This window comes from Theropithecus gelada, chromosome 12 (genome assembly GCF_003255815.1).
Source record: "Theropithecus gelada isolate Dixy chromosome 12, Tgel_1.0, whole genome shotgun sequence".
NCBI lineage: Eukaryota > Metazoa > Chordata > Mammalia > Primates > Cercopithecidae > Theropithecus > Theropithecus gelada.
In genome coordinates, this window is record NC_037680.1 from 94947719 (window position 1) to 94966499 (window position 18781).

General features: G+C 52.2%; 1 protein-coding gene across 2 annotated transcripts in view; it reads left to right on the forward strand.

Moving 5' to 3' along the window:
* Window positions 1-17057, forward strand: part of PNKD (PNKD, MBL domain containing) — a 77784-nt gene extending 60727 nt beyond the window's left edge. For both annotated transcript variants that reach the window (XM_025404014.1, XM_025404015.1), the window contains 8 exons: window positions 10163-10278; window positions 10398-10510; window positions 11075-11133; window positions 11883-11975; window positions 12333-12496; window positions 13821-13907; window positions 14726-14841; window positions 15079-17057. In XM_025404014.1, the coding sequence (XP_025259799.1) occupies window positions 10163-10278; window positions 10398-10510; window positions 11075-11133; window positions 11883-11975; window positions 12333-12496; window positions 13821-13907; window positions 14726-14841; window positions 15079-15252 (922 nt within the window). In that variant the 3' untranslated portion in view covers window positions 15253-17057. The remainder of the gene's footprint in view (window positions 1-10162; window positions 10279-10397; window positions 10511-11074; window positions 11134-11882; window positions 11976-12332; window positions 12497-13820; window positions 13908-14725; window positions 14842-15078) is intronic.
* Window positions 17058-18781: the final 1724 nt, after the last annotated feature.

Genomic DNA, 18781 nt, shown 5'->3' on the forward strand with positions numbered 1-18781 from the left:
CAATAAGGGCTTTCCAGGTCATTCTGTGGGAGGCAGAGCCCCCTTTATGCTGCTCCCCTGCCCTCCACCCTCCCTCCTACTCCCCCTGGCCTGAGGCCAGCCCTGGGCCCAGCTGGGACAGAGGCTTGAAAACCTCAGGCTTCTCTCAGGGCTGCCCAGGATGGTGAAATGGCCCTATGGAGGAGAGAAGAAGAGCTTCATTGTGTGTTTTCCACTGTGTGTCAGAGGGAGGCGCATCTGGGGGGGGCAGTGGCTCACTGTCCCCAGTTGTCACACATGGCCTCCCATGGGGCTGGAGGCTCACATTCAGATACCAGAGACACCAACTGCTGGCTCACTGAGGCAAGGAGTGGAAGGTGCACTTTGACCCTACACTGGAGGTGCTGGCACTGTCTGCAGCTGTAACCCCACAAGGAGGGTCCCTCGGGGCAGCTGCCACTTACCCAGGCTGGCTGCTCCCCACCTTGCAGAATGGCTTTTCTGCCTCCCACCTAAGTCCTAGAGGACCAATTAGGAAACTTTATCTTCTTTTTGGTGAGGTGATGATGGGTAGTTCCTGGCCCCAGAACTGCTGAATCAAAATCTAGGAAGAGGGAGGGAGAGAAGAAGGTCAGAATCTTCTTGTTTAACCAGCACCCCTAGATCATTCTAATATAGATGGGCCAAGGCCCATCAGTATTTTCTTGTGAGTCACATAAACTTACTGGTCCAGGCTGCGGGGGAGCACTCAATTTGACAGAAAGGGAAACTGAGGTTAGGGGAGTGAGTTCCTGCTTCTTGCCTCCAGCAAAAGAAGAAGCCGCATCTCTGGTAATGGCTTAGGAAACCAGGGGCCATAACATGGGGCAGTGACATCCTGGGAAGGTGGAGCAGGGGATTGAAGACAGAAGGGCACAGGTTCCGGCTGGGCATGGTGGCTCATGCCTGTAATCTCAGCACTTTGGGAGGCCGAGGTGGGTGGATCACTTGAGGTCATGAGTTCGAGACCAGCCTGGCCAACATAGTGAAACCCGTCTCTACTAAAAATACAAAAAAATTAGCTGGGTATGGTGGCAGGTACTTGTAATCCCAGTTACTTTGGGAGGCTGAGGCAGGAGAATCACTTCAACCCAGGAGGCAGAGGTTGCAGTGAACTGAGATCGTGCCATTGCACTCCAGCCTGGGCAACAAGAGCAAAGCTCTGTCTCAAGAAAAAAAAAAAAAAAAAAAAAAACCCAAAAAATATACATGATTGATTTGCATGCTTTTTTTTTTTTTTTTTTTTTGAGGCAGTCTCACTCTTTCACTCAGGCTGGAGTGCAGTGGCACGATCTTGGCTCACTGCAACCTCTGCCTGCCAGGTTCAAGCAGTTCTCCTGCCTCAGCCTCTGAAGTAGCTGGAATTACAGGCACGCGCCACCATCCCTGGCTAATTTTTGTGTTTTCAGTAGAGATGGGATTTCACCATATTGGTCAGGCTGGTCTCCAGCTCCTGACCTCAGGTGATCCACTTGTCTCGGCCTCCCAAAGCGCTGGGATTACGGGTGTGAGCCACCGCACCCAGCCATGCTTTTGTATTTTTAATGAATATTGTCATATTGTTTTCTCTGCAGTATGTCTCAGCATAACGATGCGTGCTTGAGCTTTGTGAATGTTGAAACCTGTTGCTCTAGATCATGTGTTTCCCTTGCTGTGCAGTTTTCCAAGGTCTGAATATGTTGGAATTTATTTGTACATTTCGCTGGTGGCAGTCATTTAGGGGGTTTCTGTCCTTTCATTCTTGGGAGCACGGGATTATCCTTGGGCAGTACAGGAAGGGAGGGGGCAGCGACTCCTGTGGTCTCAGTTTCCAGAAGGCCTGACTGGAAGTTGAACATTTGTTCATAAGCAGTGAGGAGCCACCGAAGACTTTCGAGCAGGTGCAAGCCTCAGCAAAATGCGGCGCTTTAGGAACTTCTTTTTGCCTGTGGTTTGCAGTTTGGGTCGGAGGTAGAGAGACCCTAGGTGAGTTTCCAGGGCCTGTTCCCACAGGTGAGGCTGCGATGGGGGGCAGTGGATGGCAAAATTGAGAGGGATCCTGTTTTGGTTGCATATGCCAGGGAGAAGGCTAAATGCAACTGCAAGGACAGGGGCCCTTTCCCAGAAAGAGAAGGAGCAGGACGGGGAGCTGACCGTGGGGATTGTCACTCGCCAACTCTGCAGGCAGATGGAGGAAGAGCCTGAGCTAAGTGGCTTAGAGAGTCCTGTGGAAGCCCTTGGCAGGGCGGGGCACAGGGCTGGGGAGAGCCACTAGGTCCTCAGGCTGTTCTCCCCTTCCCTTCCTCCTTCCCCGCCTCAGCCCTCCCTTCTCCTGCTTTGCCCAAAGATCAAGACCAAGGACTGCAACCTGTCCCTAGCCCACATCCAAGCCAGGCACAGATCTCCCATCCCTCTGCCACCCTACCCTCTCCACCTCCAGCACCCTCTCTAGTCCAGACCCCTGTCTCTCTCCCACCTGGATGACTCAGTACCTCCTGCCCCTTTTCTCCACCCAGCAGCCCAGTGAGCTCTCAGAAAGGGAGTCTGATCCTGTGCACCCTGTTCTAACCCCCACCAGCCATTTTCCACTCTCTGCACGGCCTGGCTCCTGCCCACCTCACTGACCCCTTCTCCAGCACTGTTGGTCCCTCCAGCCCTGCCTAGAGACTCTGAGGCCTCCTGGCAATTCCTAAAATTCCACACTCCTCCTGCCTTGGTGCCACATCACCCAGAACCGTCCATGCCGCTGGCTCGGTCTTGCAGTTTCCAGCATGAATGTCACCCTCTGGGCACGAGGCCTTCCCTGGGCACCCTGTCTACAGTAGGGCCTCTTCCCTTCCGGCCACTCTTTTCCACCCCCAGCCATAGTTAACTGGCAGTTTGCTGACTAATCCAGTTTCTGGTTTAATGTCTGTTGGCCCTCCCTTTCCCCACGTTACAAGCTGCCCGAAGGCAGGGCCCCTTCTGCCGTGTTTCTGCTGTCTCCACTGTGTCCATCTTGCACAGTATTTGCCAAATACAGTGAGTGACAGGGAGGGGCCTTGTTTACTGTGGCTTCTTGGTGCACAGTCCCTGCCCCCACAGATCTTGTCCTTTGTTAGGGACAGAACCTGGGCACATGTAGTCAGCATTTAGTAAGCGGAGGCAGGGAGCTTATCACCCCTCCCAGATGTGCATGACCCTGCTTTAGCAGCTGGGAGGACTGCCTGGCTGAATTTGGGAAGGAAACAACAATTGCTAAACATCTTCCACCCACGAGGCTCTCGGCTGAGTGCTTTACATTAGTTTTCTTATTTTAGGCACTTAATCTTCGCACAGTCCTTACACAGGGGTAAGTCACAGCATTGCCATGTTATCGATGAGGAACCTCATCTGTGAAACTCATGACTTGCCCAAAGTCACAGAGTCAACAGGGGCCAGGCTATGATGGGAGCCCGGATCTTTCTGGTGCCAGAGCCTCTGCTCTTTCTATAAGCCCATGTAGCGAGAAATAAAGACAGGAACGGGACTCAGGCATTGGTGCAAGGTGGTGTCTGTCAGAGGAAAGGGTGATTTTATTTAATTTTATTTTTTAACTTTTCATTTTGGGCCAGGCACTGTGGCTCACCAATAATCCCTACGCTTTGGGAGGCCAAGGCAAGAGGATCACCTGAAGTCAGGAGTTCCAGACCAGCCTGGCCAACACGGTGAAACCCTGTCTCTACTAAAAATATAAAAATTAGCTGGGCATGGTGGCAGGCACCTGTAATCCCAGCTTCTAGGGAGGCTGAGGCAGGAGAATTGCTTAAACCTGGGAGATGGAGGTTGCAGTGAGCCAAGATCATGCCACTGCATTCCCCTGCCCGGGTGACAGAGCAAGATTCAGTCTAAAAACAAACAAACACAACTTTCATTTTGAAATGATTTCAGACTTGTCAAAATACTACATAGCATTCCCATATGCCTCTCGCCCTGAATACTGCCATCCTTCATAATCGCACTATAGTCATCAAAACCAAGAAATTAACATAAATACTAGCCTATGAACTACTCTCAGAGCTTACTCAAATCCACCATTTTTCCCTGCTGTTGCCCTTTCTCTGATCTGCAATCCAGTCCAGGATCCCACGTTGCATTTATCTCCTGGTCTCCTCCAGTCTGGGACAGTTTCTCAGTCTATCTTTTGTCTTGTCCATACATTTGAAGAGTAGAGCCTGGGCAACATAGTGAGACCTCATCTCTACTAAAAATGTAAAAAATCAACTGGCACGCACCTGTAGTCCCAACTACTCAGGCGGCTGAGGTGGGAGGATCGCTTGAGCCCAGGAGATTAAGGCTGCAGTGAGCTATGGATCATAACACCGCACTCTGACTTGGGCGACAGAGCAAGTCCCAAAAAAGAATTAGAGATTTGCATTTTTGGCACAAATACCACAGAAGTGATCTTGTGCCCTCCTTGGTACATCATACCAAGAGGCAAATGATGTCTATATATTGTTACTGGTGAGATTAACTTTGATCACTGGCTTAAGGTGGAGTCAGCCAGGTTTCTATGGTCTTTATAATTAGTGGTTATTTTGTGAAGCAGATACTTTGAGATTATGCAGATATCCTCTTTCACTCTTTCTCATCGTACTTGGGTGATTTGACTAGGGTCTCCAGGTGTTAGAACGTGCTCTTGTGTATTAGAAACTCTCAGTGTTAGCCTGGAAGCGAATCAAGACATCTTCTCTTCAAAAAAAAAATAACAAAAATAATTAGCTGGGTATGTCTGCTCATGCCTGTAGTCCCAGCTACTCGGGATACTGAGGTGGCAGAATCACTTGAACCCCAGCATTTCAGCCTTCAGTGAGCTGTGACTGAGCCACCACACTCCAGCCTGGCTGACAGAGCAAGATCCCATCTCTTTAAAAAAAAAAAAAAAAAAAAAAAAGGCTGGATGCAGTGGCTTATGCCAGTAATCCCAGCACTTTGGGAGGCCAAGGCAGGCGGATCACCTGAGGTTGGGAGCTCGAGACCAGCCTGATCAACATGAAGAAACCCCATCTCTACTGAAAATACAAAAATAGCCAGGTGTGCTGTCACATGCCTGTAATCCCAGCTACTTGGGAGGCTGAGGCAGGAGAATTGCTTGAATCTGGGAGGCGGAGGTTGTGGTGAGCCAAGATCATGCCATTGCACTCCAGCCTGGGCAACAAGAGTGAAGCTCCATTTGAAAAAAAAAAAAAAAAAAGTTAATCGTGCTGTCTGTCCTACTAGATAGAATCTTCACAAAGACAGTGAGTTTGCCTTGCTCAGTGTGTGTTCAGTGCCTGGCCGATAGCAAGGATTCAGTAAATATTGTTGAAGAAATAAAAGTGTAACTTGGCCAAATCTAATTTAGAAATAAAACAAAAAAAAAAGAAGGCCTACGAAAAAGGAACATAAAGACAAATAAAGGTTGGCAAAGCCTTTCAATCATGTGCCCAGATTGCCAGTCAATATAAACCCATGGGTACATAGAGCAGACAGTGCAGTGATTAAACTTTACCTAAATCATTTCTACAAATTGCCATGGAAACCTGCTTGGTTTTCACCCAACTGCTTGCGGACAAATCAGCTAGCTCTTCCCTAAGGGGTCTGAAGAGCGGCTGCACCTGCTCCCACATACAGTCAATCCTTGTAGAGACTTAGGGTCAGCTGGGCGCAATGGCTCACGTCTGTAATCCCAGCACTTTTGAGGCCAAGGCGGGTGGATCACGAGGTCAAGAGATCGAGACCATCCTGGCCAACATGGTGAAACCCTGTCTTTACTTAAAAAAAAAAAAAAAAATAGCCAGGCATGGTGGCAGGTGCCTGTAGTCCCAGCTACTCAGGAGGCTGAGCCAGGAGAATGGCATGAACCTGGGAGGCAGCGCTTGCAGTGAGCCAAGATCACACCACCACACTCCAGCCTGGGCGACAGAGTGAGACTCTGTCTCAAAAAAAAAAAAAAAATAGTTGGGAAAAAATAGTCATTAAAAATACTAAAATATGAAGCTTTTTTTCTTGTACGATCTGTTTTGACCTGTTATGTTTTTAATTTGCTATTGAATATAATTCTAAGTAAGAAGCATTTAAATTATTAGCAGGAATTTTACCATTTGCTTAATACTGTGCAATGCTTGTTTTAAATACAAATATAAGAACATTTAACTCCTGTAGAATCACAGAAACTACATAATTAATATTTCTTAGCTTATACATGGATATATATATTTAGTTCTTACCAGGACAGGGTCTCCTCTGTCACTCAGAGTGGAGTGAAGTGGTGCAAACATGGCTCACTGCAGCCTTGACCTCCTGGGCTCAAGTGATCCTCCCACCTAAGCCTCCCAAGTAGCTAGGACCACAGGTGCGTGCCACCATGCCTGGTTAATTTTTGCATTTTTAGTAGAGATGGGGTCTCACCATGTTGCCCAGTCTGGTCTCAAACTCCTGGGCTCAAGCACTTCTCCCATCACCGCCTCCCAAAGTGCTGGGATTACAGGCGTGAGTCACCACACCTGGCCTTCAGTTCGTTGTTTTTCTTTTTTTTTTCAGATGGAGTTTCACTGTTGTTGCCCAGGCTGGAGTGCAATGGCGTGATCTTGGCTCACCACAACCTCCACCTCCCAGGTTCAAACGATTCTCCTGCCTCAGCCTCCTGAGTAGCTGGGATTACAGGTCCCCACTACCACACGCTGTTAATTTTTGTACTTTTAATAGAGATGGGGTTTCACCATGTTGGCCAGGCTGGTCTCCAATTCCTGACCTCAAGTGATCTACCAGCCTCTGCCTTCCAAAGAGCTGGGATTACAGGCGTGTGCCACTGCGCCCGGCCTTCAATTCTTTTTTTTTTTTTTTTTGAGATGGAGTCTCACTCTGTCACCCAGACTGGAGTGCAGTGGCACAATCTCGGCTCACTGCAACCTCAGCCTCCCGAGTAGCTAGGATCACAGGTACCTGCCACCACTCCCAACTAATTTTTGTAGTTTTAGTTGAGATGGGGTTTCACCATCTTGGCCAGGCTGGTCTTGAACTCCTGACCTTGTGATCCAGCTGCCTCGGCCTCCCAAAGTTCTGAGATTACAGGCATGAGCCACCGCGCCCGGCTTTCAATTCTTAATATGTGCACATTCTGCCAGCACTGTTGGCTTGCCAGTTAATAAGGAAGGATGGAAAGGAAAAGGATGGATTGGTTACCCTATCTTCCCCTTCCTTTCTGTATCGCTATTTGCAGCATAAGTGTGTGGATAACACAAAAGCAAGAAAGGATGCAGCAGAATTCCTTGATCATTCGTGTTTCTTAGAAGACTTCTGTCTTTTTTGTGCACTTGAAGCACATTCTAGTTTGAACTGAAAGCTTGGCCTCTTGGGTCAGTCATAGGTGTGCACTCACCTTGTACTCGCTTTGAGTCCTGTTGAACTCCCATGCATTGTGGGTCCCCCAGATCTGTGTGCTCACAGGCATTGCAGACTCTGTACAGGTATGGTAAGTGAGGAACGGAGCATACTCACTGTATGTGTCTCCTGCTCCCTGCACGTCCCACTGTCCTATCAGGCTCCACTTACAAGACACAAGATCAGACCGGGCGCAGTGGCTCAAGCCTGTAATCCCAGCACTTTGGGAGGCCGAGACAGGCGGATCACGAAGTCAGGAGATGGAGACCATCCTGGCTAACACAGTGAAACCCCGTCTCTACTAAAAAAGACAAAAAACTAGCCGGGCGAGGTGGCGGGTGCCTGTAGTCCCAGCTACTCGGGAGGCTGAGGTAGGAGAATGGCGTGTACCCAGGAGGCGGAGCTTGCAGTGAGCTGAGATCCGGCCACTGCACTCCAGCCTGGGCAAGACAGCGAGACTCCACCTCAAAAAAAAAAAAAAAAAAAACAAAAAAAACAAGACACAAGGTCAAAGATAAAATCATTAAGAATTTCAGGCACCGGGCGCGGTGGCTCAAGCCTGTAATCCCAGCACTTTGGGAGGCTGAGACGGGCGGATCACGAGGTCAGGAGACCGAGACCATCCTGGCTAACAGGGTGAAACCCCGTCTCTACTAAAAAATACAAAAAACTAGCTGGGTGTGGTGGTGGGCGCCTGTAGTCACAGCTACTTGGGAGGCTGAGGCAGGAGAATGGCGTGAACCCAGGAGGCGGAGCTTGCAGTGAGGTGAGATCCGGCCACCGCACTCCGGCCTGGGTGACAGAGCAAGACTCCGTCTCAAAAAAAANGGGTCAGGCACGGTGGCTCATGCCTGTAATCCCAGCACTTTAGGAGGCCAAGGTGGGTGGATCATGAGGTCAAGAGATTGAGACCATCCTGGCCAACATGGTGAAACCCTGTCTCTATTAAAAATTCAAAAATTAGCTGGGCATGGTGGTGGGCACCTGTAGTTCCAGCTACTCGGGAGGCTGAGGCAGGAGAATCACCTGAACCTGGGAGGCAGAGGTTGCAATCAGCTGAGATCACGCCACTGCACCCCTGCCTGACGACAGAGTGAGACTCCCTCTCAAAAAAAAAAAAAAAAGTATTTCAGGCTCAGCCAGGCGCAGTGGCTCACACTTGTAATCCCAGCACTTTGAGAGGCCGAGGCAGGTGGATCACCCAAGGTCAGGAGTTTGAGACCAACCTGGCCAACGTGGCAAAACCCTGTCTCTACTAAAAATACAAAAAATTAGCCGGGCATGGTGGTGTGCACCTATAATCCCACCTACTCGGGAGGCTGAGGCAGAAAAATCACTTGAACCTGGGAGGCAGAGGTTGCAGTGAGCCGAAACTGCGCCACTGCACTCCAGTCTGAGCAACAGAGCAAGACTCTGTCTCAAGAAAAAAAAAAAAAAGAGAATTTCAGGCTGGACACAGTGGCTCACACCTGTGATCCCAACACTTTGGAAGGCCAAGACAAGAGGATTAGTTGAGCCCAGGAGTTTGAGACCAGCCTAGGCAACAAATTGAGACCCCATCTCTACATCTACAAAAAAGAGAATTGGGATTATAGGCATGCACCACCACCACACCCAGCTAATTTTTGTATTTTTAGTACAGATGGGGTTTCACCATGTTGGTCAGGCTGGTCTCAAACTCCTGACCTCAGGTGATCCGCCTGCCTTGGCCACGCAAAGTGCTGGGATTACAGGCATAAGATACTGCACCCAGCCTCAGATGATTTTTTTTTTTTTTTTTGAGACAGGGGTCTTGTTTTGTCACCCAGGCTAGAGTGCAGTGGTGCAATCATGGCTTACTGCAGCTTCGACTTCCTGGGCTCAAGCAATCCTCCTGCTTCAGCTACCTGAGTAGCTGGGACCACAGGCATGTGCTACCACACCCAGCTATTCTTTTTTTTTTGTAGAAACCCTATAGGGTACAATGTTGCCCAGGCTGGTCTCGAACTTCTGGGCTCAAGTGATCCTCTCTCCTTCCCTCCCAAGGTGCTGGAATTACAGGCGTGAGCCACTTAACCCAACCTTCCTCCGATGATTAGGATGCATGCTAAAGTTTGACCACCACTGCTGTTTCTGAAATATTTTTCCTACCTCATTTCAGCCTCCTAATTCCTACTCCCTCTTCCCTGCAAAGGTTACTTCATCAGGGGTGCTAGACCCTGGGCTAGATTAAAAAAGACATAAACAAAGAGATCCAAGTCTTTCTTTTTTTTAGATGGAGTCTTGCTCTTCACCTGCTGGAGTGCAGTGATGTGATCTTGGCTCACTGCAACCTCTGCCTCTGAGGTTCAGCAATTCTCCTGCCTCAGCCTCCTGAGTAGCTAGGACTACAGGTGTGCGCCACCACACCCGGCTACTTTTTATATTTTTAGTAGAGATGGAGTTTTCCCATGTTGGCCAGGCTGATCTCAAACTCCTGACCTCAGGTGATCCACCCTCCTCGGCCTCCCAAAGAGCTGGGATTACAGGTGTGAGCCACCGCACCCAGCCTTTCCAATTATCTTCTGTGAGTTACTCAGTTCACATCTCCCTGATAGATTGCAAGTTCTAGGTGTGTCTGTCTCATTCTCCATCTTGTCATGAGTGCTAAGCAGGGCAAACAGTAGGCACATAATAAGTGAGGGTGGAATTGCATTGGCTCATGGGGTGACCAAAGGAATGGAGATGTGGGGCCTGCAGGCATCACGAAGGGGTCTAGAGGAGCTAGGGAGAAAGGCTAACCATAGGCCACCCACTCACTCTCTAGGTACAGCCTGTACACCCGCACCTGGCTCGGGTACCTCTTCTACCGACAGCAGCTACGCCGGGCTCGGAATCGCTACCCAAAAGGCCACTCGAAAACCCAGCCCCGCCTCTTCAATGGTGAGCTCTGATTGCCCCTGGCCAGCATCCCCCATTCTGTGCCCCCACCCTCATACTCCCCTTCACATACCCTGGGCTCCCTGCCTATTACCCTGCCCACAGCCCATCTCTGTCCCCAGGAGTGAAGGTGCTTCCCATCCCTGTCCTCTCGGACAACTACAGCTACCTCATCATCGACACCCAGGCCCAGCTGGCTGTGGCTGTGGACCCTTCAGACCCTCGCGCTGTGCAGGTGAGGGGAGGGCAGGGAGCAGGGGGTGCCTGGGGTCACCTTGGGGACTGGCAGTTTCCCCTTGCTAGAGAGGGCTGACCCTTGTCTGTCTGCCCGTGAGATATATCCCATATGCTCCATGTTCACACGTGCACACGCACACACATGGCCTGGGGGAGGGAGGTACAGGGCATGGCTGGGCAGAAGGGGAGAGCAGCAGTGGGGGATGCAGAGCCAGAGGGCTGGGGGTGTTGGCCCAGGACTGTGGGTCTAGTGAGTTTCCAGGCTGGCTTTCACTCCCATTGGCCCCCTTCAGACCCTCTTTATTTCTGTTACCTCTGTCTGTCAGTATCTGGGTCTCTCTGTCTTTCCCTCCCATTCCTTATTTCTCTGTCTGTCCCTCTGCCTCCATGTGCCCCGTGCTTCACACTCCTGGATCTCTCCCCTCCAGCCCCATCCCCTCCCTCCGCTTCATCTCTCCATCCTCTCCTCTCCTCTCCACCAGCACCCACACTTCTGGCTCCTGCTGCTTTAAGTGTCCCTTGCATCCTGCTCCCCAGTCTCCAAACCTCCTCTCTCCCGCAGGCTTCCATTGAAAAGGAAGGGGTCACCTTGGTCGCCATTCTCTGTACTCACAAGCACTGGTAAGGGGCTCCCGTCTTCCCTGGCCCACCCTTGTCCAGCTGGGCTTGCCAGGACTGGGCCCAGTGAGGACAGCCGGGGCCGGAAGTCAAGAAGTCAGTACAGGCCGGCACCCACCTTCCTCGTGAAGTCACCTGGACAGCAGCGGGGAGGGAGGAAAGGGGACAGTCTCCCACCACTCCATTTATCGAGCTTCTGAAGCCCCAGAGGAGGGCAGGGCAGTCATTTCTCTTTCATTTCATGGGCATGTATTAGATACCTACTGCACACTGGGCATGGGCAAAAGTTATGACTCTTCCATCAAGGAAATTCTGAGACCAATAGGGGAGATAGCCCTGTATCAAAGTACGTAACAGCAGAGGCAAGAGGGTTGGGAGTTCAAGCCCAACCTGGGCAACATAGTGAGACCTTGTCTTCACAAAAGAAGTATGTAATATTCAGGTAGCAGTTGGCAACAGGGTACAGGGATGGGAGGCCCAGGTACAGTGTGATCAGATCCACTTGGAGAACTGAAAGATGATGACCTGAGCTGAGAGTCCAGGAAGATCAGCTGGCATTGGCCAGCTTGAGTTGTTGGGGGCGATGTTCTGAGCAAGGGAACAACTTGAACAAAGGCCTAGAGGTGTGGACAACTTACTCAGTCCAGAAGCCACAGCCCCAGCACCTAAAGGCCTGGAGATGCTGTGGGAAAGAGGGGGGCTTAGATACAGTTGCCCCTTGAAGCCCCCTGCCTGTCTCTGCCATCCTGCAGGGACCACAGTGGAGGGAACCGTGACCTCAGCCGGCGGCACCGGGACTGTCGGGTGTACGGGAGCCCTCAGGACGGCATCCCCTACCTCACCCAGTAAGTCCCTGACCTAGGCAAGGTCCTAGGCCCCTTCCATGGGCCCTTTCCCCCACCCCCAGCCTTCAGTGAAGTGTTTCAGGGGTATCAACAGGTGGATCTTTGCCAGTTCCCTTCCTGGCCCAATCCCTGCCTATCTGAAGACTGGCACTGCCCATCCTCCAATTGATCCAGGCTTAGTCCCCAAAAGAGGAAAGGGGGAGTGTTCGGACCTGAGACCCTGGGCATTGGGGTATCTGCTTTTGTATGGGAGCCCACCCTCTTGTGAATCACCCAGCCCCTTGGGCCTGGGATGGGGACAGGGATCAGCATGGCACAGATCCAGTACCTTCTCTCCCCTACTCCCTTGTTCCCCAGTCCCCTGTGTCATCAAGATGTGGTCAGCGTGGGACGGCTTCAGATCCGGGCCCTGGCTACGCCTGGCCACACACAAGGCCATCTGGTCTACCTACTGGATGGGGAGCCCTACAAGGGTCCCTCCTGCCTCTTCTCAGGGGATCTTCTCTTCCTCTCTGGCTGTGGTGAGTCCCCCTGAAAGAGAGAGGAACTGGGAGAGCAGGGAGAGACAGAAGCCAGGGCAGCCACGGTCCCATGGAGAGCACTGAAGCCTTAGTTTTAGCACAGATGTTGCCATGGCAGTTACTTCCATCTGTGTTACTCAGACTGGTTTTAATCCTTGAGACTTCCCTTGGGGTGCCTTGGGAGGCTGAGGCAGGAGGAGCACTTGAGGCCAGGAGTTGGAGACCAGACTGGGCAAAATAGCAAGGCTGTCTCTACAAAAAAATTTTAAAATAGGCCAGGCACAGTGGCTCATGCCTGTAATCCCAGCACTTGGGGAGGCTGAGGTGGGAGGATCACCTGAGGTCAGGAGTTCAAAACCAGCCTGGTCAACATGGTGAAACACCGTCTCTACTAAAAATACAAAAATTAGCCAGGCATGGTGGTGCGTGCCTGTAATCCCAGCTACTAGGGAGGCTGAGGGCAGGAGAACTGCTTGAACCTGGGAGGTAGAGGTTGCAGTGAGCTGAGATCGCGCCACTGCACTCCAATCTGGAAGACAGAGCAAGACTCTGTCACACACACACACAAAAATTAAATAGTATAAATACTATAGGCCAGGAGCAGTGACTCAGGCCTGTAATCTCAGAACTCTGGGAGGCCAAAGCAGGAGAGCCCAGGAGTTCAAGACCAGCTTGGGCAATGAGGTGAAACCCCGTCTCTACAAAAAATACAAAAATTAGCCAGGTTTGGTGGTGAGCCCAGGAATTTAAGGTTGCAGTGAGCTGTGATTGTGCCACTGTACTGCAGCCTGGGCAACAATGAGACTCTGTCTCAAAAATAAAAAAGATTTGCTCCAGCTGTTGGACAGAATGAGAGAATGCAGGGAATTAGTTTCCCCTGGGTGGAGCCTGGTTCTCTGATACAGTGACTGGCAGAACTAGGTTATGAAAAGTTTAGAACCGCTAGGTGAGGGGGTGGGTGAGGATCACAAGTCCCAGGCTGCATGGAATCCCAAAGGGCAGCCTAGGCGAAGAAGTGTTCTGCAGGAAAGCAGCCCTGCGTCTACCAAGCCTGGGGCCTGCAACCTGAAGGTTCTGCAGCCCCTCCCTTCAGGTGTCACTGTGTGCAATGGAGGCCTCAGATGGGCTTGGTTAGGGGTGACCAGTTGGGCCCAGTTCCCAGTGAAAAGGAAGGAATAGATGCCTGGGGTGGGCCTGGCAAGGGCACGGTCAGGGCTGGTGGCCAACCAGAGCATTACAAGCTGGTTCCCACCTGTCTGGGTGTGCCTTATGCCTTATCGTGTTATCCTGGCACCTTGTGACATATCCTGCAACCTCCACCCAGGACGGACCTTTGAGGGCAACGCAGAGACCATGCTGAGCTCACTGGACACTGTGCTGGGGTTAGGGGATGACACCCTGCTGTGGCCTGGTGAGACACCCCTTTACTACTCCCTATCCCAAGGGCCTTCCCAGCCCCTCACTCCCCTAGAAAGCAGGCCAGCCCAGTTCCTGGCCCAGAAGCGACATAGCTCCACCTCCAGGGGTAGGGGCAGAGTTCTGGCCTCCCTTCCTCCTGGAGTGCTGGCTCCATAACACCTCTGCTTCTCACACTACCTTCCCCTGCCAGCCAGCCTTCAGCCTCTTGGGAGCCCTGCAGGCCCCAGGGCATTCCAGAGAGATGTCTAATTGTTCACAGCCCAAGCCCAGAACAGAAAATAGCCTTTTTTTTTTATCTGAGGAGAAGTCAGTAAATGCACTCTGCATGTAACCATTGCCTTGTAGTGCATGAAAACATTCACAGATCTCTGTTAATCCTCAACAAGTGCTTTCTGTGCACCTAACACATACCACGCTCTGTTCTAGGCACCAGGAACACAGCAGGTACATCTGTGTCTGGTGGCATCAGTGTTCTCTCCACTTGCCAAATGAGAAAATGGTGCCTCAGAGAGGTGCCATGACTAGACTGAGCTCACACACTAGGCAGTGGCGGAGTCAGGGCCAGATGCAGGCCTGCCAGCTCCAGGTCTAGTGGTTTTTCCCCCGGAACCGTTGCCACTTTTCCACCTGTGGCTGACTTGTGCCCGCAGTTAGAGAAGCAGCTCCTGGAGATTGGGGTTTTCCTGGAAGTGCTGCCCTTGTCCCTGGTGGTCGGGTGCCCATCGGCCTGGACCTGGGGCAGGGAAGACTGTTCTGACCGTCCCACCAATCTCTCTCTGCTCTGCGTCTCACCCCCGTGGCTGTCCGTAGGTCATGAGTATGCGGAGGAGAACCTGGGCTTTGCAGGCGTGGTGGAGCCCGAGAACCTGGCCCGGGAGAGGAAGATGCAGTGGGTGCAGCGGCAGCGGCTGGAGCGCAAGGGCACGGTGAGGGACTCGGGGTCCAGGAGGAGCTGTGTGGGCAGGCACTCAGCCCCAACGGGAACCCGTCCATGCTGACCCCAGGCCTGCGAGCACCTCCCCAAAGCTCTGACCTGTTTGGTCCATGGGCCCTCAAGTCAGAACTCCTGAACTCCAGGATGTGGCAGGGGTGGGGTCAGGCTTCTCTGTCTTGGGTCCATTTCCCAGCTTCTCTCCACCAAACCTGGTTCCTCTCGCCCACAGTGCCCGTCTACCCTGGGAGAGGAGCGCTCCTACAACCCATTCCTGAGGACCCACTGCCTGGCACTACAGGAGGCTCTGGGGCCGGGGCCGGGCCCCACTGGGGATGATGACTGCTCCCGGGCCCAGCTGCTGGAAGAGCTCCGCCGGCTGAAGGACATGCACAAGAGCAAGTGATGCCCCCAGCGCCTCCAGCCCAGCCACCCACACCTCACCATCCTTCTCATCGCTAACACCACCACCTCCATCGGCGCCCAAGCGGGCATCATCCCCCACACTGCTCAGGGGAGGGGAGGCACCAGGCGATGAGACTGTGAAGCCAAGAGAAGGGGGCCGGTCGGAGGCTGGGAACCCCACAGCGCGAGGCTGCCTCATCAACAGAGAGGAAAGGAGGGGTCTCGGGACATCTCCAGACCCTACCAACTGGGAGAGTCCCCTCCTTCCCTATTCCGGGGACGGCAGCAAGGACATGGGGGCTGCTGTTAGCTTCTCCGTCGGGAGGCCTCATCTCACTGTAGCCCTGGAACCCAGGGCAGAGGGCCCACACAGGTTGAGTCCATCTTGCCCTTCCCCAATCCAGGGTTGGGAAAGAAGCTCAGCCCCTCACAGTGGCCTCAAGTGTGATGCCTTGCAAAAGCACCACTCAGAGGGGCAGCTGGACTCTGGTGTCCTGAGACTCTGCCCTCCTCCCACAGCCTCCCTGCCCCACCCATCCCTGCAAAGTCATTTTTCAGACAGAACCATTCCTAAGAACACTGAAGGGCTGGAAGGCTGGCTGGCCACTCTCTGCCTCAGTGGCCTCCCTACAGCCTGGAAGAAGGAGGGTCCTGGTTGCCAAGGAAACCTCCTCATTGAGCTAAGAAGACACTGGAGTCTGGAGTGTGGAGCCCCACAGTCTTGCAGGTCACACGCTCTCCTTGCACATCTGGCCTGGTCATGCCCGCTGGCCTCTGCCCCTGCCCTGGGTCAAAAGGGCCCCTCCTTGCCAGGGGAGAGACAGCCACGGTCCTCTTTGGCAGCTGCGGTTTTCTCACTTTGGCCCATGTTCTTAGGCGCATCTGCCTGCCTTCCTCCATCTAACTAATCTCTCCTGCTTTATCCGCAGCCGTTTTTTTCTTTGAGTTAGTAAAGATCTATTCTGTAACCTGACACTCATCTGGCCCTCTGCGGTTTGCCAGCCACATTCCCATGTGATTTCCCACTGGCCCCCACCCGGCTGGGAGGAGGGGCTCTGACGTGCAGATTGGAAATCAGAAGGCTGTGAGCAGAGCACGGGAGTGCATGGCAGCTCTGGGCCCCAGGCCTGGCCCGGCCCCTCTGCTTACTCCACCTCCAGCTTTGCTGTTCCTCTACTCTTAGGTCCAGATCCCTTTGGAGCCACAGCGAGGGAACCCTGTGGTCCTCAGGCAGGTGTACCTTGGGTCAGCCAGGAGCCCTCTTTTCCTGTTTTAAAGCCTGCTCTCGGGCTCTGCTCACCTCTGGTGACCCTCCAAGGTGCCCCTGCCCTCAGTTTCCCCTCATGATCCGGCCTCTGCCCGCCTCTCCAGCCGCAGCCTCTAGTGCACTTTAGCAATACCACCAGACTAGTTAGAGTTCCCCATTCACCAAGCAAGACATGCAGTTTCATGCCTCTGTGCCTTCGCTCACGCTGTTTCTTCCAACTGGAATGCCTTCCCCTGCTCCTCCTGCCTTGTCTGCCTGGCAAGTACCTGTTCATCTCTCATGATCCCCTCAAAGGCCCCCTCCTCCAGGAAGGCAACCCCTGTGCCCCTCCCCTCCAGGCTACCTCTGCACTTTGTCAATGCTTCTCCTGTGGCACTTATCACACTGTATTTTACTTGTTTACATGTTTGTCTCCCCTTCTAGACTGTGAATCCTTAAGGGCATGGACTGTATCTTATGCATCTCTGTATTTCTGCGCCTAGCACGGTGCCTAGCACACAGTAGGCGCTCAATAAATGTTGAATGAGTGAATGATTTAACCAAGACTTGATCATCCAACAGCTTGTCTTTGTGGCTACATGAGGGAAAACAGCAGAGAACTTTCTCGCAGTTTTCCCATCTCAGCCCCAGGCCTGCTAACTTGCAGTTAGGCACTTCAAGAGTTTTGATCAGAAATGATGCCCAAAGGCTGGGCGCGGGGGCTCACGCCTGTAATCCCAGCTCTTTGGGAGGCCGAGGTGGGCGGATCACAAGGTCAGGAGTTAGAGACCAGTCTGGCCAAAATAGTGAAACCCCATCTCTACTAAAAATACAAAAAAGTAGCCAGGCGTGGTGGCGGGAGCCTATAATCCCAGCTACTCAAGAGGCTGAGGCAGGAGAATGGCGTGAACCCAGGAGGTGGAGGTTGCAGTGAGCCGAGATCGCGCCACTGCACTCCAGCCTGGGCAACAGGGCGAGACTCTGTCTCAAAAAAAAAAAAGAAAACAACTTTAAAAAAAGAGAAATTACGCCTAAAATATGTTCCTCCCAAGGCCCATGGGCATTTGTTCAGAGTTTACAATTGGCTTATCTCAGTGTTTCTCAAAGCTTGAGATACACAAGTGTACCACTGGCTGAAGTAGGGTGGCTGTACATGGCCACAGCACAGCAATCAATCGGACTTCAAGGACACGGCCTTGGCACTAGTGTGTCTTTAATGCCTTTGGAAAGAAAGACCCGGGATCCAGATTCATACTTTAGTTGGGCAGGTGTCTCTAGTTAAGCTTTAACAACATCATTTTGTTTTCATTGTATTTATCTTTGGGGTCAGTATTTATTTATTTTTATTTTATTTTATTTTATTTATTTATTTATTTTTTTTGAGACGGAGTCTCGCTCTGTCGCCCAGGCTGGAGTGCAGTGGTGCGATCTCAGCTCACTGCAAGCTCCGCCTCCCGGGTTCACGCCATTCTCCTGCCTCAGCCTCCCGAGTAGCTGGGACTACAGGCGTCCACCACCTCGCCCGGCTAGTTTTTTGTATTTTTAGTAGAGACGGGGTTTCACCGTATTAGCCAGGATGGTCTCGATCTCCTGACCTCGTGATCCGCCCGTCTCGGCCTCCCAAAGTGCTGGGATTACAGGCTTGAGCCACCGTGCCCGGCCAGTATTTATTTTTGACAAGTGACACTGGTTTTCAGTTCATAAAAATGATTAAAGGGGCGGGCGTGGTGGCTTATGCCTGTAATCCCAGCACTTTGGGAGGCCGAGGCAGGCAAATCACGAGGTCAGGAGATTGAGACCATCCTGGCCAACATGGTGAAACCCCATCTCTACTAAAAATACAAAAATTAGCCGGGCGGGGTAGCATGTGCCTGTAGTCCCAACTACTCAGGAGGCTGAGGCAAGAGAATCGCTTGAATTTGGGAGGCAGAGGCTGCAGTGAGCTGAGATTATGCCAGTGCACTCCAGCCTGTGCGACAGAGTGAGACTCTGTCTCAAAAAAAAAAAAAAAAAAAGGATTAAAGATATTTATTGAAATAGAAGAATAAGATTCTCCTATTTCACTTGGCTATAGCAAAGCTCCTGAAGGTAGCCTTGGAATGGCTGATGACCAGGAAGCACTGGCTCAGCTCCACACTTCCTTGGGGCCAGCCAAAGGCACAGAGGTCCCACCCTGGCCACAGTTCAGCCTCCCCGCTTAGGTGCCCTTCACCCCAGGCCAACGACCTTGGCACTGGGCCCAGCTGTCTTGGATTGGGGCTGCACCTGGACTGGGGTTGGAGCC